General features: G+C 30.0%; 1 protein-coding gene across 3 annotated transcripts; it reads left to right on the top strand.

The window, feature by feature from the left end:
* The first annotated feature begins 9,513 nt into the window (after positions 1-9,513).
* Positions 9,514-14,151, top strand: LOC114383800 (protein WHAT'S THIS FACTOR 9, mitochondrial-like). Of its 3 annotated transcripts, none has more exons than XM_028343543.1 (2): positions 9,514-11,339; positions 11,453-13,738. In XM_028343543.1, exon 1 carries the CDS (start codon positions 9,671-9,673, stop codon positions 11,300-11,302), a length of 1,632 nt encoding a protein of 543 aa, XP_028199344.1. In that variant the 5' UTR covers positions 9,514-9,670; the 3' UTR covers positions 11,303-11,339; positions 11,453-13,738. The 3 variants fall into 3 exon arrangements, with proteins under 3 accessions (XP_028199344.1, XP_028199340.1, XP_028199337.1); XM_028343539.1 differs by lacking the exon at positions 11,453-13,738 and adding an exon at positions 13,767-14,151 and having other exon boundaries at positions 9,515-11,339; XM_028343536.1 differs by lacking the exon at positions 11,453-13,738 and adding an exon at positions 13,758-14,151 and having other exon boundaries at positions 9,524-11,339.
* Positions 14,152-24,996: the final 10,845 nt, after the last annotated feature.

Consider the following 24,996-nt stretch of genomic DNA (forward strand, 5'->3'; position numbering starts at 1 on the left):
AAAAATATTAGAAAAAACCATTAAAAAGGAAAAATGGTCTTTTAAAGTTTAGCTAGGAGTAGATTATGGGTAAAAAAAGATGTTAGTATTTTACAGTGTCTATCTTAAAATGGTTACTGATATTTAGATGTCTAGAATATTTTTTTATCTATTTTGAAATAAATAAATAAATAAGTATCTGTTTTTAAATTGGGCTTGATTCTCAGTTTTCTGCATAATAGAAACATTATGTGTTTGTTACTTTTAATTAAATTTGACATCACTGACTTGTTACAACTTATAACTATCATGTATGGCTCATTAAAATGTAAGATTAATAAGATCTCATGTCTAAATTAACCTCCTTTTGTTTTTTTCTAAAATAAATAATTACACAACATAGATACCCCAAATTAATTTATTAAATTGGTAACCAGACCTCAAGTAACTCATTTTGTATTATTAAAGTTTCATAAAAAAATTATATTAATCATGACAGATACTTTTTATGGACTGCTTGGTTCAAAAGAGAGGAGGAAGGTAAATTTTAATGAAGGAAAAAGATTTTGATTAGATGTCCTGTTTGGTTTAGAGACAGGAGGGAGGAGGTTTTAATGGAGGGAAGGAGGAAAAGTAACTCTTTTCTTATGTGGTTACAACGGGAGATGTATATCTTTAATTATGGATTTCAAAAATATAATTAGGGTTATCTTTCGAATTGCAGTTGAATCCACCGAGAGATAAGAGATAACTTAGTGAATTGAAATATACTTTGATCTTAGTGTATTCCTCATGACTTACCTTCAATTTTTTTTCTTGAGCATGTCATGGGATGTCTTTTAAAGATTGTTCTATAGGGTATTTTGTTGTGCTGATTTTATTCTGTCAAATGCAATGTTTGTGTTTCAATATTCATTCTTTTGGTTGCTTTGATTGAATGAGGACTTGATGTTTTTTTCAAGTTTCATGCTTCTGAATTTATGCATGTCTTTTAATTCGGTTGGGTTGGATCATCATGTTAAATAATTAAAAAAAATTATTGTCACCTCTTTTTTTTTTAACTACTAACAAAGAAATTAAACCCCCCATCAAAATCAGTAATGAGACATTATCATTTCATTGTTTAATTTCTTAACTCTTATTTCCTCCATTCTCTTTTATAAGTAAAAAAAAAACTTAATTTTTTGTTTTCAAATATAAACAAAACCTAACTATTTTTACCTTATTTAATGAGATTATATTAAAAAATATCCTTCATTTAATAGAAATTTATGTTTAATATCAAATTTCAATGAATGATAATTTAGAAAAAATATTTATTTTTAATTGAAAATGAGACAATTGAATTAAATAAACTATCTTTCTTAATGTTGAGTATAAGTCAATCATTAGTATTCATTGCTTTATTGTTTTATAGCTCACAATTAGAATTCAATAAAATCATTAATATTGTTTTACAAACAAAAATTATTAGATTGAGTTAATTTCTAAAACCAAAATAAATTATTGTGGCTTGCAAATAAATCGTTAATATTTTTTTTATTTTTTATAAACCAGAGTTAGAATCCTTAAACAAAAGAGTTCAATACTGATAATGTTTAAATGAACCCCAAACGAATGTCAAATATGCATGTCTTTTTTTTTTTTTTTATGGAATCAAATATGCACGTCTAAAAGGGTATAATCTCATTTCCTTTTAGCTAGCTTAACTTAACGATAAATAAGGACAAAATTTATATAGGTGTTGTTCTTCTCATTCTGAAGAGGAATCCGCAGGAGATTACCAAAAAAAAAAAAAAAAAGAGGAATGGTGGACAATAATAAGGTCTTTTCCTATGATTTAGAGGAAGGAATTCACCTGCAAATACTTTATTCAAGATCAAGAAGTGAAAGAACGAATGAATGATACTTTGAACAGAATGATTAGTGGCATTTATAACTTCGTTAACTTATTATCATTATCAGTAAATGGGGTTAAATGTTGATGATGATGGTGGAGTACTTACAAGTGGTATTTAATTTTTTATTGTTATCATATTCAACATTTTCACATAATATATTTTTAGGAAAAGATGATAAATTTTGAAGTATAATTAAATTTTAATATAAAATTAGTCTCACAGTCATTAAAAAATCAAAATTTATGAAAATACTTGAAATATCGGTACGAAACCTAATGTCCTAATTATGATATTACCAAAAAAAAATTCAAATGGTTTATTATTAGTACGTGATTAGCATGCTACAACTAATCTTCAAAATCTGTAAAAAGAACTAATCTTCAAAAAATTCACGATGCAAAAAAATGTTACCACTAGCTGGGATAATGAGCAGAGTTGTTGGGCCAGCTTAGTTAGCCATGATGTACTACTAGTATAATTTAGGAATTTTTAGATTTTGGTGTTGTTTTACATTTTTGTTAATAATACTACATTAATATAAATGTTATGCTTTTATTCAAAAAATAATATTAAACATATTTATACAAAAAAATTAAATGTTTTTGAATATATAATAGTACTACTTTATAATTGATTAGGAAAACGCTAGAGCTACTCACTGCTGTTTTTATTTCTTACTCAATATATGCCCATGCTATAAGATGTACAAGTGAAAGACATTCAAAAGCATCGCAGCACAGCAGCACCCGTGTACTCCTTAGTTTATTTAGTTTAATCTTGAATTCCTTAATTTTTTAAAAGTTAATAATTTTTTTTTATGAATTTGTTGGGATTAAAAATGTTAGTTGAATACTAGAACTTTTACTATATATGATAACATAAAAAAGAGTATGTATAATGGAATACAGAGAAAAACGTCTCCAACAAAGTAAAAATATATTAACTCTGAAAATCTATAATGCGCACCAATAAAAATATAAATAGTTTATATTTCAATCGGCAAAAACTCCATTATCTGCCAAAATAATGGATTCATTTTGTATAGAATTACAAGTCAAGATATATTGAGGTTTAGTCGACGATGCATTTTTGTCTGTTTACATAATATATGGATATAAAAGTATTGTAGTGAAAATGTTGCGGAATGGGTATCAAAGTTCAAACCCCAGTGAGCATCCCATCAATGCAACACACAAATGTATTATTTACTTAGATAGTGATAAATAAAGTTGCATTGAATTCTCCAATCAAAGAGAATTAACCTTTCCAAATTTTGTAAACACATGCATAGTGGAAGCAATTATAAATATTTTCTGGTAATTGTTCAAAGAGATAGTAATATGTACGCCTAGTAAAAAAATATGATACAAAATAAATTGTAAATTTGTTGAAAAGAAAATTTTCTGATTTTAATTTATACAAAATGATTTTACATTTATTATAGAGAATTAAAATTTACTATAGCACTGCTGGGGTATCACATCATTTTACGTTTATAATTAATTCCATTCATTTCTTTTTATGTTTTATTTATGTATGTATAATATAGCCATATATGCAACTAGTTATACCTCGGTTTAATTAAGGTTCATATCTCTCTTTTTTGGTTCAATTTTCATTATAGTTCGTGTTTAGAACACTAACTTTTTGACTTGCCAATGCATATTCATTTATATGGATGTCAGGTCACAAACAAGATTCTTTTTTAGGGCATTTCGAACACTTGTATTCGGTGGGGGTTGGTGTGTGTATCAAGTCACACAAACAAGATTCTCTTTTTAGGGTACTTCGAACACTTTTATTTTGGTGTGTTCGACCACTTGTATTTGATGTGTGTGTGTGATCAGCATTTTGTGCGCAAATAAGTTAAATCATATGTTTTGTTAGCTAATCAGTCAAATCATCATGTAGTAACTCAACAGATTAAATAATTAGTTATAGTTATACAACATACAACAGCATTGTTTATATATATATATATAAAAGATGAATCATAATAGTTGCATTAAAAATATATAAATTTGAATTATATTTTTTGTAAAATAATAAATGTGTATTAACATTTGGATATAGAACTCTAATTAAGTAGTACTATGCGAGTTAAATAATATAAGATTGCACATCTGGCTCAGTCACGAGTCTAATTCTCATTTATCTCTTCAAAGTAAGCTAAATATAATCTTGAATGTAAATATTCTTTAAATTTTGAGATTTTTCTTATCTTAGAATTTTTTTCCATCCCTTTAATTACATTAAAATTCTCTGGAAAAAGACTTAGAAAATGGTAAAAAAACAATGGAAAGAAAAGGGTTTTATTATTATTATTATTATTATTATTTATGCAGCTTGTGGGCCGACTTGTAGATGATTCATTATCTCATGGCAAGCCGTCCACACAAATAGAATTAAAACAGTGGACTGTAAACAACAATGGTCGTTTGTTGAGATGTGCAAAGCAAATGAGGCTTTATTTTGAGTCATTATATTATTTAGGTGAATTGTGTGCTGATGATTTTTTTGTTAAATTTGTTTTTTTTTAGTAAAATTTTCATCTTCAATCATATTTTTTATTTATAAAACTCAAATTTGAAAACTTATTTAAGATATTAGAGTCTACACTTATTCAAATTAATTACATTTTTGTTATACCGGGCTTTTTTCCAACCCCAAATGATAGGGGCATATTATTACTCAGAAAAATAGAGAATACTTAATTTCTTCTCGTAAGGTATCTGTATAATTGCTTCTCGTATGGTATCTATAACTGGCAATAATATCACTAGATGGTCACTTTATAATATTCTCACATTCAATTACGTGCGAAGAATATTAAGGGAATGGGAACATGGCATTTGTGGGGTAACCCCTGTTTTTAAGTATGAGAGGGACATCAACAACGATACAAAGATACGTATACGTCTCGCTCCGAGAATAATACTACCGGTAATTGATATACATATAACAACGGTTATCAATTATCATTATAATAATTTATTAATTTATATATTTTTTTCATCTTATGATACAAATTTTCTTTTGGCCTCCCAAATTAAATAAAAAAAAAAGACTTTTCCCCCATGAAATATGATAGCAACTCATTTTAATCTCTCGTTATAAATAACATTATAATCATTGTTGACTTTGACCAACAATCTCTACATCATAATATGCAATGTAATCACAACATGCCATGTAAAAATATTACATATTTTTTCCTCAAATTTGGGTTAAGTTTCCTTTTGGTTCCCAAATTTAAAAGTTGTTGGCAGTGAATGTGGAGAGAAATATTGTCTTCACCAAAAAATAAGAATGTGTCAATATTTCTATGAGGCTAAGAAAGAAAGAGGTGGTTGTTGTCTTTGCCTCTATTCTTCCTCCCCTCTTAATTTTCTCTTCCCATTTTTTTTCTTCCTTTCGGTGATCGTTGCCATTGCCGCTCAACAATGTGACCCTATCTCGTCTTCTTCTTATATACTCATCTTTTTTTCTCTTATTCTTTATATTTTACGGATGAAGGATTAGAAAGCTACAAGAAGATATCTTAGAGTGAAACTTATTTTTTATAATAAATTTATATTTTTGGGCTTAATTCAGGCCTTTTGTTATACCAATTATGTTTTTAGTGGAGTTTCCTTTTGTTTTGGACATTTTTAGTTGTTGCCTTTTTATTAGTGATACTATAAATAGGCTTTAAACATATTTGTAAGGAACCTTTTTTTCATCTCTTTTGCTCATCCTGTCTTTCTCTCCCTCCTTTGCACCTCGTCACCTCGTTATGGAAATGAGTTTTGACTTGCATTTTATTTTGAGATTGAGGCATGATTGCTCGTGGTTAGAATTAATGTGTGAACACGGTGTTTGAATTAAAGATTGCAACGATTTTCTTTTACTTTGATCTTTTGGTTTTAATTTATTGGACTTTTCGGTTTAAAACTATCATAGAACATGTTTTGAAATTTATTTGTTAATATTAATTTTAAGGTTTAAAATCATTAGAAAACACATTATTAATCGCATCAACAAATTTTGTAATAACATTAACTATGACAATCAAAATGAACGATTTTTAAATTAAAGAACTAAAATAATCACTTTTAAATTTGAGGACTAAAAAGATTTTGACCCAAATTTAAGTGAAAGAAATATTTAAGTAAAGACAAATTATTTCTAAATTTATTCAAAAGAATTACTTTTTAATTATTTGTATATAATTTAACCTAATGTTATTTTAAAATGACTCTATTTCGACCAAAACCTGTGAATTTTCGCATGATTGGAACGATAAATTCTCTGATCCCCAGACCTGTGAAATGCCAACCAAGCACATATTACCAAACTGCATGATTGATTGTGAGCATTAGCACAAAGTTGCAATGTGCAAAGTTTTCTTAAAGAAAGGTAACACATGACATCACACAAGACAAAGAAACAACTGATTCAATGACAGTGGTAAGAGCTCTTTAATATAATTACTTTAAAAACCCAACTGAATCATGAATTTTAATTAAGCTCTGCCAATCATCGAGACACAACATTTTAAGTTTGTGAGTCCGAAAAAGTTTGGCACCTGTGTTACAAACTTGCAATTTGTGAAATTGATAAAAAAAAATTATTTGAAAATTCTGCACACACACAAACCTGATTCAATAAAATAACATTATATCTGAGGTAACCTATTTTTTAACAATGCTCAAGGCAACAAATTAAGGGTTCTTATACACGTTTTAGTTAGTGGTCCTAGTGAAACACTGATATTGTTGGCGAGGTTAAGGCTGAAATGATTGAGTGAAAATTAGAGGGTAAAACTTTCTTAGGACAATGATTCCGAACAATCCATTTTACTTTTTTATGTGGCTTTCTATTTAATAAGTCGATATTGTATTTCTAAGATAATCAAGAATAATTTTTTTAGAATAAATACCAACTTTACATATCATGAACACGAAGATATACTGCTTGACACATAATGACCGACTTAAAGATAATAAGTCACTTATACTGCTTGAATAAAAAAACATCTTAGTAGTGACAAACTTAAAATAAGTTTGAGTTAACCTTCAAAATAGGATCTTCAACACAAATAGTTATAGTGGATCACGTGTGACTAATAATATCACATGAGCAAACACTATAAATAAAAACTTTGTAATCATATAAGAAAATGAAGCATTACAACAAAAATCAATAACACTGGACTTGAAAGATCTCTCTCTATCTAATTCTCTTTGATTCTCTCATCTTCTCTCAAATCACGTTCCGTGTCTTTTACTCCATAACATTTATCATTTTTGGCAAGTAAAAAGTTAAGACTTTAAATTTTATCAGTTCCCTGGTAAACTTAAAAACATAAGTTTATCATACACTAATATGTGAGAAACTTGAAGATCCATTTAAGATCTAATGAAGGAGAGAATAACAAGAAAGTCTTATCCCACCTAGATGAAGTCAATTACATAATATAATATAGATCACATCACATCATTTATTTCCATTAACGACCAAAGTTTTAGCAATGTTATTTATCATAAGATCCCTGATCTTGATCACTTCCTCCTATGTCCTTTTTAGCTTCCCTCTCCTCTTCGATCAATATATAGGACTAAAATAATATAATCTACTCTTTTCCGTGTATCTTTGGAGGCCTTCTCTTTATATGTTCAAACCACCCTCATAAACTTTATGTTATATTTTTCTTAGTGAGTGCATGTTACACAAATCTCTTAAGAAAGTAGGGAATATTTAAGTGAAATTGATTGAGTGAGAAACACACTCAGCTTAATCATTTATGTAAATAACTATACAGGAAAAAAATAATAAAAGATGCAATTTAGAAGAAAGAGTAATTAGGCTAATAATTCCAATCCTGGTATGAAGTGTAACATACTAGCATCCAAGTATCAAGTGCAAAACTTGTGGCCTCAACTCATCTCTCTGAACTCTTCGAGTGTCTTTACCTCAGATTTCTCTCTTCCTCTTACACCAACCATTTCCTTGGCTGACTGTGAAAGTTAAATTTTATCTATAATGGCATTTGTTTATTCTTCTAAGCTCTTTAATTTTTTTCTTCTGTCCTGATAGATCAAGTCATTGAACAAATCATTTCTAAGCCCTTGATTTTCCATAAATGGTTCTGATTAACTTCAAGACTTTCTTCTAATTACATGCTTTAACAGTTTTACAGTAGTCACTTCAATTTTCCTACTTGAATGCCCCTAGCTAGTCCCTACGGCAAAGAATGAGTTCTCTTTAAAGTTCTTTTCCACTGAATGCCAAAGTACTTGGTGTCTAAATATTTGATGACATAGGAAATCTTGTTATTTCATTTTCAGGTTGGCCCTTTGTTGGATGATCCAGAATTGTTCCATCTGTTCACAGTTGCAAAGTAGTAATTAATGATCAACAACTCATGGGAAATTTGCTAAAGACCAAATGCCACATTAGATGAATAATGTGTTTGGAATATATTCATGATGAGAAAAAATCAATTAGTTTTTCATGGTGAAAGTGAGACAACAAATAGTTGCTTGTTCATGATGAGATTTCACCATGACTTTGTTAGGTGGAATCAATTTTGCGTGGTATCCAAATACACTAGAAATCAACACAATGCACAGTTATCAATTTAGGTCCGTCATTTGGGTATTGAATTGAGATAGCTACTGATTAATTTAAAATGACACAGCATCTTGTACGTGCAAAATACATTACATGCCATGCTTATCTTTCGTTATTTATTATTATACAAGATGCCTCAAAAGTAAATATAGACATTTATGTGCATAATGCATTATAAAAAGAATAACCACAACAGACTAAAACACATGGAATTAATAGAAAGAGGAACAAGAACTCTGCCACTTACGGTGTCATAGTGGAAGCTGGTTTCATTAACTTTGAGTCCTCATTCAGAAGGTACAAAGGAGCGTAATTATTATTGTTCACCGATAAATTCTTTCCTTTGTTTAGACACACTTTTGCATCTTGATGGGAATAAAGCTAAATTTGGTTTGATGTTTTATGTCCAGTGAATCACAACCCTAAACTTCCACGTCTTTTATATCAAAGGGAAGCAACTTAGTTCCAAATCATTATTGGAATTATACAAATCGTGGCATGTTCTCTTTGGGGAACTAGGCATTGAAAATTAGATATTCTTCTTCTTCCTACTGTTTTCCTTCCTATATATTTGCATGAAGTCCAACCAATTTTATCACTCCTTTCTTTGTGTCTTGTCTTATCCATGAATAATTCATGCATAACACCTCAACATGATTCCTCTTATCCTGTAAAATGCATTGATTCTCCATTGCTATAGTGGTGAAACTGTTGGTTTTTTTTTGTAGAAAAACATCTTTTAAGAGAAGAGAATATATATGCCTATAAATATCTCTAAATTGAAAATAAATTAGTTTTTATAATTTTTTTGTTACGGTTTCAAATTTATTTAAGGTATTGTTTGGATAAAGATAAGAATATTATCATTTTAACTTGGGATGTTATGAGTTTGATTTTAAGATTACAACAACCGTTACGTATTTGAATTTAGATATTTATTTTCAACGTAAAGAATGAGTGACTATCTGTCCTAGAAGAGTAAGGTTTCTTTTCACGGGACTATGAGAAAGTTGCAAGTGAAAGTTTTTGGTAGAGAAAAAGTAACAACACATGAAGCCCATAAGGAATAGAAGTGGGCCGAGTTTTGATGTGTTTGGAGAACTATAGCCCATACCCAATTCCAAAACCCCCAAAACCCCTCTTAGATTCTCCCTCCATTGCCACCCCGAACGACAATGCCTCAAGCCAGAGCAGCGAGCATCCGAACCATCTTTGACGGCACCGTCAAAGCAATCCGCGACCGCGGCCTCGACCACGCCGTAGAGCGCGAGAGAAACCTCAAACCCTTAATGAGCCTCAAAAACCTCATCAAGCGCGAGCCCTCCAAGTCCCTCCCCGTCTCCCTCATCAGACGCTCCCTCTCCCTCCCCTTCCGCCCCATCGAATTCGTCCGCAAGTACCCCTCCGTCTTCGAGGAGTTCCTCCCCGTCGCCTCCGCTTTCGCCTCCCCCCATGTCCGCCTCACCCCCGAAACCCTCCTCCTCGACTCCGATGAGCACCTCTTTCACCTCTCCGACCGCTTCAAACACCAAGCCGCCGACAGGCTCCTCAAGCTCCTCATGATCGCCAGAATCCACAAAATCCCGCTGCCTCTCGTTGAACACTTGCAGTGGGACCTCGGCCTCCCCCCAGATTATGCGGAGACCGTGGTCCCTGACTTTCCGGACTACTTCCGGATCGTCGACGGGTTCCTGGAGCTCGTCTGCTGGGACCAGAATCTGGCCGTTTCGGTTATCCAGAGCGATTACCGAAACACTAGTGTTAATTTTGAAGCATTGTTGTTTCCTGTGCAGTTTTCTAATGGTTTAGAGATGGATAAAAAGTATGAGAAGTGGTTGAGGGAGTGGCAGAAGTTGTCTTATGAGTCTCCTTATGAGAATTTGTCTCATTTGCCGAGTACTAGTGATGAGTCTGATGTTTGGGTTGTTGGTGTGTTGCATGAGCTACTTCATCTTTTTGTTGGGAAGAAGATTGAGAAGGAGATGTTGTTGGAGTTTGGGGACTGGTTGGGGGTGAGGTCCAGGTTTAAGAGGGCGTTGTTGCAGCATCCCGGGATGTTCTATTTGTCTAGTAAGATTGGGACCTATACTGTTGTTTTGAGAGAGGGGTACAAGAGGGGTGCGCTGATCAAGGATCATCCAGTGATGAATTTGAGGAACCAGTATGTTCATTTGATGAATAGTGTTAGAGAAGAGGGGAAAACGGGTAAGGTGGTGCGAGGGAAGGGTGATATGGATGAGGTGGGAGAAGGAGAGGGTGACGGGGAGAGTGTGGAGGACGGTGAAGAGGAGGCATGTGAAGTTCAGGATGCTAGTGAAACTGATTTTGACGATGATGAAGAGGAGTCTCGAAGAGGTAGTCGGAAAATTGCTACTGGTAGAAGGGGCAGGGAGTTTGGGAAAGTGAAGTTAGATGTAGACAAGCCTTTGAGAGGTTCTTCAAGGGAAAGATCACTTTTGAGAGGTTCTCGGAGGGAAAGATCGATTGGAAAAACTGGGTTTGACGATGATGAAGAGGAGTCTCAAAGAGGTGGTCGGAAAATTGCTAATGCTAGAAGGGGCAGAGAGTTTGGGAAAGTGTTAGATGTTGACAAGCCTTTGAGAGATTCTTCAAGGGAAACATCGCCTTTGAGAGGATCTGGAAGGGAAAGATCAATTGGGAAAAGCGGGGAGAAGAATTCGTTTGAAGTTTCTAAAAGAAGACAAGTGCGAGGTGCACATAAAAATGTTGAGAATACACAAGAGAGATCAAAATCCTCTAAAAGCAGTAGAAGGTCATTAACCAGCAAGAAAACCCCTGTTTTGTAGAGATTCAATTTGTTTCTGGCAACTAACACATATTCTGGTATGTGGTTCCTGCTCCTGGTCCTTCCGTGTTGTTAGTTTGCAAATTAAGCTTATCTTTTTTATATATATTTATTGCTGTTGCTGCTGTTTCTGAATGCAATATGATGTCAGGACTCAGGACCTTTAGATGAGTGATGTCTGCTGTGACCTAGGTTCTTGGGCCAATTGTTGGTGACTAGCTATAGTGGTTTTTATAGAAGCAAAGAGGCTAATGTTATATTGCAAATGTGCTACCTAGGCTACATTTTTTGGTGTAATTTTAAGAAGGTTTCTTGGCTTAGCAGTTGATTTTAGTTAAGATTAGGCAATTGCTTGTATTTGGTGCAATTTTGTAAAGCACATTATATTTTTAAGGGGGTTTCCTGACAGATATGCATAGAGATTCCTGTTACATTCTCTCTGTTGTTTTATTTTCCTTTTTATTCGTTATGGAGAGCCCCTAATAAGTTTTGTTCTGTTTAGAATTCCCCCTATAACAGATATGCACCTTAATTTTGTGTACATCAACTTAGCTTGTGCTCTCCCTTAAGGTTCTGCCCTTTTAGAATGATTTTGGGGAGAAAGAAGGTGGGAAAATGAAGTTTTTTATTATTTGGGGAAGGAGAGAGTGAGAGGGGAGAAAAGTTTGGCTGGACCTACACATAAATGAACTCTCCCCTAAAGTGATGATATTTTATGGAGAAAAGGGAAAATAGTTTGTGGGACCCATTAGAAATTGAAATGACATATTTACCTATTTGTTTTTAACTAAGTAAATGTTATTAGGGGCAAATATGTCTTTACAAAATATAATCACTTTCTTTCTCGTCAATTTTCTTAGCTCAATCCAAACAATTTGAAAATCAACCCATTTTTTACTCATTCTCCTTCTCTTTTACTTCTTTCAACTCCAAGTCTTTCTTCTCAAAATCTTTCATCAGCCAAACAGAGCATTAAGTTCTATTAAGGTACAGCCAATTCATTTACTTTCTTTTCATTTGCTCTACAGCCTTTACCACTCTTGTTCAATTTTTAGAATCACATTGTACAAATTAGAATGAGATTTTAGTTTAGCTTTGCTGCCATTTCCCATATCATAGTTCCGTAACAGTTTTATCTCACTAGGACAAGACGAGATATAAAATTAAAATGATCTTTAATTTCTGCAAGACATAACTGGAGCTAGATGTTGTATTGTATCCTGCATGATGATAAAACTGGATCAAGACAAGAGGAAAATAGAGAAAATAGTTGAAGAAAAGTGACAGAAATGTGTGGTACAACACTGGTAATAGATCCAAGAATGAATTGCAATACTACTCAGAGTATTTGAGAGACCCTTACCTCTCCCTAAGAGTCTAATCCTTTCCAAAATGACAAGGTCTCCCTTTCTCTCAACCTCCTCTCATTTATACCCAACATGCCTTATTTATGTACCCTATAAACTGCTGACAATGTTGGCCAAGGCAGATATGTGTTTGTTGATGTCCCACCATAGAAGTCCTCACTAAGGGGAGTTTAACTTACTCCATAGCTTCCTCAACAATGCTGACACATCATTCCATGTGTTCACAAACTTTTCTCCCTGCATGACTGTCCCTTATTGATGTGGGTTTCGCAGGATTATTTACCCTCCTTTCTGGACAGAGAGCGGGAAGATCACTAAATTCTGATGTTACTTCTCATGTAATACTATAGTATATTAGTATCTTTGTTTACATTTTTTTTTACTGTGAGTAGAAAAGTTCATTGTTTTGATTCTGAATCCTTTTCACCCCCTCTATTAATATACGCCGAATGGTGTCACATGATTCATGCAATCGATCTCATCTAGTGGGATAAGATGTTGTTGTTATTACACATGTAAATTAGAATTTAAAAGTTGCATTTTTATCTTGATATCATGATAACATATTAACATGGGATTGCACCAATTGTGATATGAAAATCACACTAGGGGTAACATGCAATAAAAGTATTAGGAAAGATCTTGTTTCTCCAGAATTTGCAACAAATTCCACTAAAAATACAAATGCTAAATCTTTCTAAATTGTGGTTTTACTTGAATATAATCAAGGGTCTTATCAACCAATGTCCTAAAAGTATTGGTTAAGGAATTAATAAATATAATGCGAATGCATTTGAAATCTCATTGGGGTGTGCTGCTATCAATTTTCTATAAAAAAAAAAAAAAAACCACTTTTGATCCTTAACCTATGCTTAGGACACTGGTTAGCAACTTAGCATTCTCCTATAATTAATGCTTATCCACTAAAAGTACAAAATAGATTATCTGTGTATGTTGTGTGTGCATGCATTGATCATAAGGCATATCAATATTTGTTGGTGCAAGTGCAACTTTTTAAATGCTTACAAATTGTTATTGATCTCAACTATTGGTGTCATTTGTCGTCATCAATTTTTGAACTCTGAATAGATTGTCCAGGACAAAAAGCTCCACCAACATGGGCCCCTATGGCTGAAAATTGCAATTGATGTCGCACGTCACCTTAGCTATGTCCACTTTGACCATGCTGGTCCTCGTGGGAACCTCAAACCAGCAAATATGTTGTTAGATACAGATGACTTGAATGCACGTGTAGGACTCCTTCACAGATTTATGACTCAGGCTCGTACTATTTATTGAACAAATTCTTGGTGGTGGGATCTTGGGTTATCAGCACCAGAGTTCGCTGCCAACAAATGTCTCTGTTGTGTCTTCTCTGTTAATGAATGAGAAACATCTGGCACTAACATTACATTCAGTGTGGGAAGTTGACTTAGTCACTACTATTATTTATGGGAAGAATGGAGTATATTTGAACTCCCCATGGCGTTGGTATTATTATGTTTGACGAAAATGCCCCTCATGATGAAAACTTGTTTTCATTGTGATGTTTGGAGAAATACACAATGAAAATATATTTTCGTTGTATAAAATATACAACATAAATATATTTCCGTTGTAGTATATGTGGGTGCAAAACAATCATAACGGAAATACGTTTGTGTTACAAAAATGTGTTTTTGTTTGGATTTTTTTGGCACACCTATATATACAAAAAATATATATATTTTTGTTGTATGTATATGTTATACTTTCTCCACTCTTATATATAAGATCAAATTATTTAATTTATCATGATTTAAAAAATAGTTAATTTAATTGATAGTGATAAATTTGTTTTAAATTTATAATTTTTTCAAAATATACTTATCATTATTATTTCTCTCTTTTAATAGTTTGCTAATACATTATCTTTCTTCTTTTAATGAAAGATATTTTTAGTCTAAAAAATAATTAATATAAGAAATATTATAGATTTAGTTTTATAAAAAGTAACAAGTATGTTTTAAATTTGGATTTTATAAATAAGAACAGAAGGAGTACAATAAAAAGATATTTTTGTTTTGTTGTCTTATACTATCACGAAAAATCATTGTTCTATTAAAAAGATGTGAAGGGGGAGGGGAAAAGGAAGGGGGTGTAGGGAAGGGAGGAGGGATAATTTTTGCCTTTTCATTCTTTTTAAAAAGCTAGGGGTGAGAATAGCAGTTCCTAAGCTTTAATCTGACCAAAGCTAATTGTGAGCAAGGAACGGCCCAAGTCGAATTCGTTTTCAAGGAATTATGCCTCTAGTCCAAATTGAAAAACAGTCGTAGTTGAGTGAAGCTATTTTCTTTTCTGGTATTGAGTGAAGGTATTTTCAAAAGAACTTTTGGAGACTATTTCATATTAAACAGGGATACTAGAATTGTCACCGTACATGTTCCTGTAGGTTCAAGTATTTTTTTTTTTAACATTTCACTTTTCAATGTTAAAATAAAATTCAAAGGGTGAATTTTTGCAACAGGGATGATATTTATTTGGGTTTTGATGATAGGATACAAAAGTACCTGTTTCTATACATATATTCAGTTCACATGACAGAGGATGACCCTTAATGCAATGGAAAGGCTCTTGTCTTCTTACTTATAAGTCACAGTTCAGATCTTAAAAATAATCTTTTTTGCTTATGGGAACAATGAATACTTGTGTGCATGAACCTACATATATTTATTATTTGTCTTCTCTAAAATATTGTGCGCTTGAACTTAGAAAAATGTATGACACGGCAACACGTGTGTATTAATATAAATATAAACCTTTTGTATTAATATATATATATATATATATATATATATATAAACCTTATTAGGTGATAGCTTTGTGTCTTGTATCATGCACCCTTTGTTTTATTACTTGAACAATGAATATATACTGCTGAAATGCTTTAACAAGCTTTTTCTTTTTTGATTCCCAAGTATTATGTTGATTTGTTTATGCAGATATCTCTCAAGCAAAGCACTAGGATGGAGAGCCACCTTACTATTTAATTAGAAGATGCTTTTAATATATATTCTCATGAAGCATTAATCCTTTGTTTAGAAGAGGAAAAATTAGAAGAGAGAAGATTCTGTACTAAAAAATTAAGAGAAAATCAAAACTCGGATTTTTTAATAAAAAAAATATTTTTAGATCTTTTTTTCTTTATTTTTGTACGGCCAAATATAAGCAATTTCCCCCCTCTTCTCTAATTTGTCTCTGTATCTAAATACAGTGAACATATCTTCATCTCACAATGAATTTACATGAATGTTTTCTCTTATTATCACTGTCAGTCACAGGAAAAGGTTCAATGCTTTTTTTCTACAAACTGATCTTTACGCGAACACTTTATGCTGGACATCTACATCGCATCCCTTGAAGTGTTTTACATACAATCTGCCATTGATTTAAATAATCTTAATCAGAAACAAACAAAAAAAAAAACAGACATAAATAAATATGGTTATTATTTATCTTGTCTAAAAATCGTGAGCTTGAACCTAATGAATATTTGTCATCGCAACATTGATAAAAATTAAAATATTTACGGTATCTATAGAACATGTAGCAATTAAGATATACAAAATGTTTTTAAATAATTTTTAATGAATGGTTTGTAATTTACCTTCTTTATTGATAAGCAAGTATGCGATTATATATGCCAAAGTACATCTACACTTGCGATCAAAATTAAAAGTTACGTACTTTTAAAAAAGTTTGCTGGAATTTATCGTAAAACTCCCCAATTTTGTATCTTTAACGAACATTGAAGTGATCATTGATCAATCAATCCCATTTTCTTAATGAAAGAGTAACATATAAAACTCATCCTGAATCACGTTTACTTAGAATATTTTATTTTCCGGTTGAAATGAAACACAAAGCATGTTGGAGAACATAAAATGGGGGTAAAATAGAGATAATTTAAGTGTTTATAAGTTAGAAGTTTACTTTATTAAGTCTAGACTTTTTTGACAACACCTCCCAAACATAAACACTATTTATAAGTGGAGACTCTCTCTAATAATAACACAAAATTATGTGTAGAAAAAAATATAATAAGCTTGTGAGACCTACCAAGTGCACATGAGTCCCACAAATTTATTATATTTTTTTCTCTTACTAAACACAAGTGGATTCCACAAACTTATTGGGTTTTTCTCTCTTATTGGATTTTTCCCATTAATAGAGAGGAGTTTTCCCCACTTTACAAATCAATTGATATTAGAGCTAATGCTTTAAAAATTTGTTCAAATTCTGAATACAACTTGGTTACCTCAATTTAAAGGATTTGATTTTAAGTGTGATATTTATTTATTTATTTTAAAATGAGGAGCTATAATTATTAATAAAAAATACTTAGTAACTTATTAGCATAAATATATTTTTAATAAAAATACTTAGTAACTTATTAGCATAAATATATTTTTAATCTCTCTGTATATTTATATGACACTCTAATGCATTACCATCCATATTGACGTGACACTCTTTTGCACTACCATATTATCATTCCTATTAACTATTGAATGTTAAATTAAGGGATGAACCAAAGTTTATAATTAAAATAGTTGATAACCAAATTCCACTAAAATGAATGGATGAAATTTATAAAATAAAGAAAATAGAAAGATAAAAAATATAATTGAGCATAATGTATTATATATATATATATATATATATATATATATATATATATATATATATATATATATATACTTGGATTTTTATAATCTCAAATATTATTTTTTTATAACATGTTTGGAAATTGATTGAAAATGAAAGAATTGGAATTAGAATGTGGAAACTATCTGAATGTTTGGTTTAGTGTCTTTACCCTCAAACTTAAGTTTTGGACGTAAGTTTTGGAAGCTACAAAGAGTAGCATTGGGCCGGAAGTGACTTGATTAATTAGACTTTACGCACATTCTTAAATTTTAACCAAATTATAACTAATAGTTTCTGAAATTTCATTCAAGATGCAACACATTATATTATAAGATCTAATTTAATTAATTAAACATGATGAGTGAGTATTATAAATTTTTTGGTATGGTGTTCACTTCCTATAGGTTAAAAAAAATACAACACATTATTAATCTTCACCTAAACTTTACCAAACCAATATACCCAAAAAAAAAAAAAACTTTGCCAAATCAAACTTTTGAGAGTGGAACTAGTTGAACCTGTTGAACTAAAGATGATTATTATACAATGAAAGGTTATGTTAATAATCTCTAGCTAACTTTCTAACTGATTACTAACTATCTATAATCTCTGTTATAACTTTGCTCCATGACAAAAGAAATTGTATTGAAATTGATGATACATTTTATAATTTGTCTCTATGAATTGCATGTAGTTTCCTTCGCCAATGAGTATAGAATTAAATAAATACGAAAGAATCGAATATAGTCATCATCCATAAACTTATAAAACCATTTCAATTTTTGGATTCATATATCCATGCGTACGTAATAGAATTAAAAATGAAGTAAATAAGTCCATACAATTCTATATAGTTTAAAACTTATTTGATGATTGTAAGAATCACCCCACCTCATTTCTTCTAAACAAAGTAAAATCCAAACTGAACCCACCAACAAACAATAGCACTGAGATTTCTTTATAAAGTCATTACGGGGCAACTTCTGGAGTATAGAAAATGACCGTTTTTTTGGACCAAAAAATAAGAGAAAATGACCTTTTGATTTGTCTTCTTCTACAAGGCCTTCATTCCTTTCGTACACATGGCTATTTTTCTTTGTTGGTGGCTTTTGACAATGATTGCATAGAGATGGTTCACTAGTGCTGCACTGAAGGGTATCCCAATCGAATCAGATATTCCGAGATCGTTCACAAACATCTATATATTTGTTGTATCATTATGACTCCCATTTTGTAATTCCTTGACTACAACCCTTGTTGTTTTCACTATCCCTGCAACTAACATATATGTGATGTTGATTTTTTTTAAATGGAAAAGTTATATATATATATATATATATATATATATATATATATATATATATATATATATATATAACAAAAAAATGATCACTATGTGCCCATTACATGTTGTTTTTACTAAAATTGTCATCCTTTTCCAATATTTAACTAAGAGCTTATTTTTGTTCCCTTGATAATGTCACTTCTAAAAATGTGCACTTTCTTTTTAATGCCTACAAAATATTTTCCTGCACTTGATAAACGAATTTATGGGTAACTTTTACAAACAATAAAAAATGTATTATTTTATGAATAATTTGAAAATTAAAATCAATTTCCTTAATTGGTGAGTCCAGTATAGTGTTTGGTTAATTGAATAAATGAAGAAAAATAAAAACAAAGAATATAGAAAAAGAAAAAAAAATAAAGAAATTAAGAAAGAACAAACAAACACGAGAACTAGAAAAATTAAATATAAAATAGTAAGCATTGCATCGGACATGCTTTGTGCTTTAAAGAGAAATGTGAGAAATACATTGTTTAACACACTCTTTTATTGTAAATTTCAAAAATTTGTTAATCTCACATGGTATTTAATAAATCTCTCCAAATTTTATATTTTCAATTAATCTTAATAAATAAAGTAGAGTGTGTTAGAAAGAGTTGCAGTGGACCAGAAGATCATTAGAAGATGATTAAATAGTGACTTTTGACAAAAATGTATTTTTCAACACAAACAAAGGAACTTCTAATATTATTCTTCTCGATCAAACTCGGGTTGCATATCAGAAGTATGTTATTAGGATTTAGGGGAAATCCTTTCTAACGTTTGGAAATAAATATAGAATTAAGACACACACCAAGTTTACTATGCACCAATGTAGTATGTTATATATTGCATCAGTTCTATTTGAACACCGATGTAATGTATCAAACTTCAATTTTAAAAATGTTATTGGTTCATTATCTATATTGGTTTTTTAAGAACTGACATAGATACAATGACGCAAAATATCATTTATGTAATAGTGAAGACACCTTTAAGATGTTTGTGGCAGCTTAGTATAGACATATTTGTGATTAACAATTAATAGGTAAGAAAAATGTATAAACAATTAGTAGTATCATTTCTCTTATTTAGGAATTAAATGAGTGATGTAGGGAATGTCTTAATATACTCATTAAATAAATGTTATTATAAAAAAAAATTATAGCCTGAAAGTTTACTATCATATTGATGACAATGATATATGTTTTGTACTAATACCAAGTATATGAATGAAAATATGATGTATGTTAATTAATTAATCTCGTTGTCAATACAATTTAATTAGGTTATTGATTTGCCTCAATAAAGTTTAATAAAGAGGCAAAAATTATTTACCCTCCGCTTCTAATGAAATGTATTTTTAAACAAAATCAAAAAACTGTATAAACTTAATAAATATCGGGAAAAAAATCAATGTAACACACTATAGTATATCTAATTTTTAAATATATATTATTTGAGAATCAAACTAGATCTTCTCACAAATTTAACAACATGTGTTGTTAAGTTATAGCCATTGAGTATTGTAATTTATATATATATATATATATATATATATATATATATATAATATTATTTCTTTTATTTGTCCTCTATTCACTCTTTCTTTATTTTTTTTATTACTGCATTCATTCTCCATTCGCCCTTACATGTAATAATATCCCTATTGGATATTGATTACTGTATGATCATTTCAAATATTGTTTGACCAACAGAATTCAAATCTCTATACTAATTAATCACAGCTGTCCAGCAAAATTAGTGACTCGTAGTACGTAATGCAGGGTTGTACCTAAATATGTATGATCACCATGTGAAGAAAAAAGGTAAGATGCGGATATTTGAGTTGAGTTAAAAAAGGGTTGGCAACAAAATGAAGAAAACAGACAACTTCATAAAGAAAGGTCATATCCATCCAGACAGGAAAATTATTATGATGGAAGGTAATAGCCTTTTGGATAAATGCAAACAAACGTCTATTTGCGCTGAAAAATACCTGTGTTTGGCTGATTTCGTAGGTCAGGATAAAAATTAGGGTTAGTTATATTATTGTTTATAATCTTTTTTGTCATTAAATCAATTTTTTTATCGTTTTTAGTATATACTTTTTTCTTTTTGATAATTTTATTTCCTGTTGTCAAATTTTTTTTATCAGCTTGTTGTGAAATAATAACATTAATTATGTATTTAATAGTCAAGTTAACCAACTTGTTACATTATTAAAGAATCTTGCAAATAATCACATTTTTTTAAATATGTTTTTAATTTTTTTATTAAATAATTTGACATCATCAACTAATTTAAAGATGAGAAAATAAAATATATATAACTTACAAAAATATTATATATCATTATTTTGTTAAATTCTTTGATGATGTGATGTCTCAAGACACATGATTATCAACCTAGTTATTACTTGATAATATAAACTAAAAATTTTAATGAAAAAATATAAAAATAAAAAATGTCAAAAAAACATTTACAGACTAAAATTGAAAGTTGCAAAAATTTAATCATCAACAACAAAATTAACCCTAAAAATAATAAAATTATCAAACACAATAATATCTATAGTTCAAAAGTTATTATTGCTACAGTAAAAAAGTTATTATTGCTTGCTACGTGCCTATAATAAGTAATAAAGTGGATTTTTTTGTTTTGATATATACACTTTTTGTAGATATATATCTTTCAATTATTTTTATTATTTATCCTTTAGCTTTGTACGTACACACAGAAATAAAAATTCTATCAATAAAAATTAGGTAGAAACTGAAAATTTACACAAATTAAAACATTGCATTTATGAATGACTTTGTAGAAATTTTACATGGTAACAAGTACATGTATGTAGTGAGGGGATTTTACGAGCAATCAACAATGAAATACCGAGTAATTGTGAGGCATTAGCGATGAAATAGAGAGGACTGATTAGCGACCAAAATGGTGAAGGAATTGCGAGAACGTCAATGAAGATAGCCAAGGATTTTAGTCCCTCACTAATTAGTGACTTGTGCTTTCCTTACTAATCACTTGCTAGAACATTTAGTGATAGATTTGCGAGGAAACTCTCCCTCGCTAATCCGCAATTTACTTGTAGTGTACTTTATAAATATTTAGTGAGTATGAAAATAAGAATTAAAGTTATTATCTTTTGTAACTATAAACATGTATTTTTTTAACACAGATATGAAAACCTACTGTCTTATCCAAATTCTACCTATTATTCCTAGTTCCACAAACCACCAACACATCCCTCGACTGATTTTTCCCCACTTATTTATCCTTTAACTGTGTAACTTCTGCAAACCTCTATCAGTTTTCATCATCATTTTCTCTCTTTCCTTTTATTTATTTATTTTTACTGAATCTCATTTTTTTATATCATTATTATAAAAATTAACAAACATATTATTATAAATGACAATTTGTAATGATTAAATAATAATGTAAAATCCTTTATATCAGCTATGTATATGTTATTTATTCTTTTTAAAATATTATCATTAATTAAATACATATCATTCTCAAAATTAATTTGACAAACTAATATACATTATTGTGGCCATATATGGTGATCTTCTCAATTTTACCTGATGACGTTGCACTGCAATTGAGCAAAATAGTACTGCAACGCAAGGTGGTAAGAACGAGTTGTACAAAAAAAAGATTTGAAATCTCACAAACCTGTTGTCCTCTGTCTCATTCGTTGGTTCCGGGTCCTTAGTTGAATTTTCATATTATTAGCACATTGTCTCCTTCAAACCCTACCAAATCACAGTTTAAATGGAAAACGTGGGTCCTGTGGTGAGTTCATGCACTGTATGTGGGGATTGCTAATCATGTTTACCCATCAAAATAAAACATTCAATCTGTCCTCTTTTCAAGCTAAAATACCGTTTAGGTTCGAGATTTGAACTTTGAAACTATAATTATACGCAAGGTGGAAAAAGAGAAAAGGAAAAAAAAAATAATGTTAAAGAGTAATGATAGAGGTGGGAGCCGTGTAGATTTGGGCATGACCTTGCACACAATAGGAAATGTTTTATACTGACCTAGGGCACAAAAGTAATTGAATGATCTAAAACCGGTATTAATAAATAAAGTATGGTGCATTATTAATGTTCATTTCTTTTCCACTAATAAAGTATTGCTTTGTTACTTTTGTACCCTAGTTAACTAGAAATATTACTTTGAGCACACAAAAAAGGTCATGCCCTTGTGTGCAAGGTCAGTTTGTTTTTAGTCATTAAAAAAAGGTTACTTTAATATATTATATAATAAGATTTCATGATGCTACTATTGGTGTGACTAACTGAACATTAATTTGTTTTTATGTGTGTAAGATGATGAAATGAAATTTAAACTTAAGACTATGTGTTAACTACTTAAATTTTTACTAAGCTATACCTAGTAGATTAATTGTATGTTACATGTGTACCCGCTGGTATGAACTTAAATATAAGTAAAATATATATATATATATATATATATATATATATATATATATATATATAAATTTGGTGTACTGAAATATATATAAAAAACTAATTCAATCGTATTGCATATTTTATTATTCTAAAAATACTCTTAATTATGTTCAAATCTGAACATTATTTTGAATAAATACGATTAATGGTAATTTAAGAAATATAGTTTTGTTTACGAAATAAATAAAAAGCTTGACTAACATTTTTAATCGATGTAAAATTAGGTAATTTTGTTTAGGTAAATGCTAATCAGTGCCCTTAGAGCATATCCAATGAAGGTGTTTACCTGAGTTGTTTAAATTTAAGAAATGTTACTTAATTTTTTTTTTCATTGGAGCTCAATGACATGAAGTTACTTATATAAATATTATTGTTTAACAATAGTATACCATAAATAATATTTTCAAGTATTATAAGACTCATAAAACTAATTTAAACACTCATTTAAGTAACTTAGCATTGAAGTAATTTTTTGTTTAAAATACTTAAATTTATATGAAATTATAAGTGGTTAAAAATTTTTTTAAAAAAATATTTTTATTAGAAGACCAAAAATTATGTTCTCCGTGATTTTTGTAAATTTTCATACAATTTATATAATAAATATTTTTTTAATTTCTTAATTAATTAATGCCTAAAAGTATTGGTTAACAATACCATTTTGTTTATATTTAGGTCTGAAAGAATATATAAACGACAGTAATTAGAAGTATTCCAATTTATTACAAATGTCATTAGAAATCATTAATATATTATTGAAACACGATGAAATGAGATATTGTGTCATCAGGTCAATTTGGATGTATCGTAAACATACAAAATGAAGTGATGAAAAATAGAGAAGGACAAAACTTAATACACCAAGATGGAACAAAATCCCATCCATAAACTACTGTAATTCCATTCTTAATTCTTTCGCGCATGCAATGCTTATAAATGTTCAAATAATTGTACATAAACGACATTCACATGTTTTGTTTTATTCACTGGTCATTTTTCATGTAAGACATATCCAAATAATCCAACGAAATCTCAAAAGCCAACTACACTTATGTACGAACTATAAGTGTGTCTTCCTATAGTTTTGAAAGGGACCAATATTCTTTAATCATATATTAGATGGTATCGAGCAACGCAAAGGCTTCCTAGTAAAAACAAATCTTTTGTCTAGTTTATTTTGGGGAGAATGACAGTTTTGAAAGCGATTAGAGAAGTCAGCATATTAGGGTTTGTACGTATAATTTATATATAATTAATAATGTCATCCCATAATTATATTTATAATTTATTACGAATTTAAATGATTAAATATTCTAAAAAGGATATTTTTCTTGAATTATTTTAATGAATAATTACTTAGACACAAATTCAAGTCTCTCTCTTTCCTCTTCAACATGCATGTCCCTATATTTTAAACATCGTACTACTACTTATGAGTTGAGGTACACAGCTCGGCCGCGCCAATTTTCAGTTCGAAGATATTTTGTGACCAACATGCTTGAACAACTAAAAGGCTACATTACATACCATAAAAAGAATCTAATTAAAAGGCTATATTATATAAATAATTTTAATTTCTTCATTTCTTTCAACAAAATGTTCTTAAATGCAATTCAAATTCATCAAGAAAAAAACTGTTGTAATATCAACGTTTCTATTTTTCAAATTCATACTATTTATTAACAAGAATAAAAAAGAAGCTAAAACTTGTTAAAGGGATTTTTTTTTTTATTTGCCAGAAAAGTTTAGATGTTTGTTTGTGAGTTTGAGTCAAGACTCAATGAACATTTATAAAATACTTATAAATTACATATTAACA

Source organism: Glycine soja, chromosome 2, assembly GCF_004193775.1.
Source record: "Glycine soja cultivar W05 chromosome 2, ASM419377v2, whole genome shotgun sequence".
Lineage (NCBI taxonomy): Eukaryota > Viridiplantae > Streptophyta > Magnoliopsida > Fabales > Fabaceae > Glycine > Glycine soja.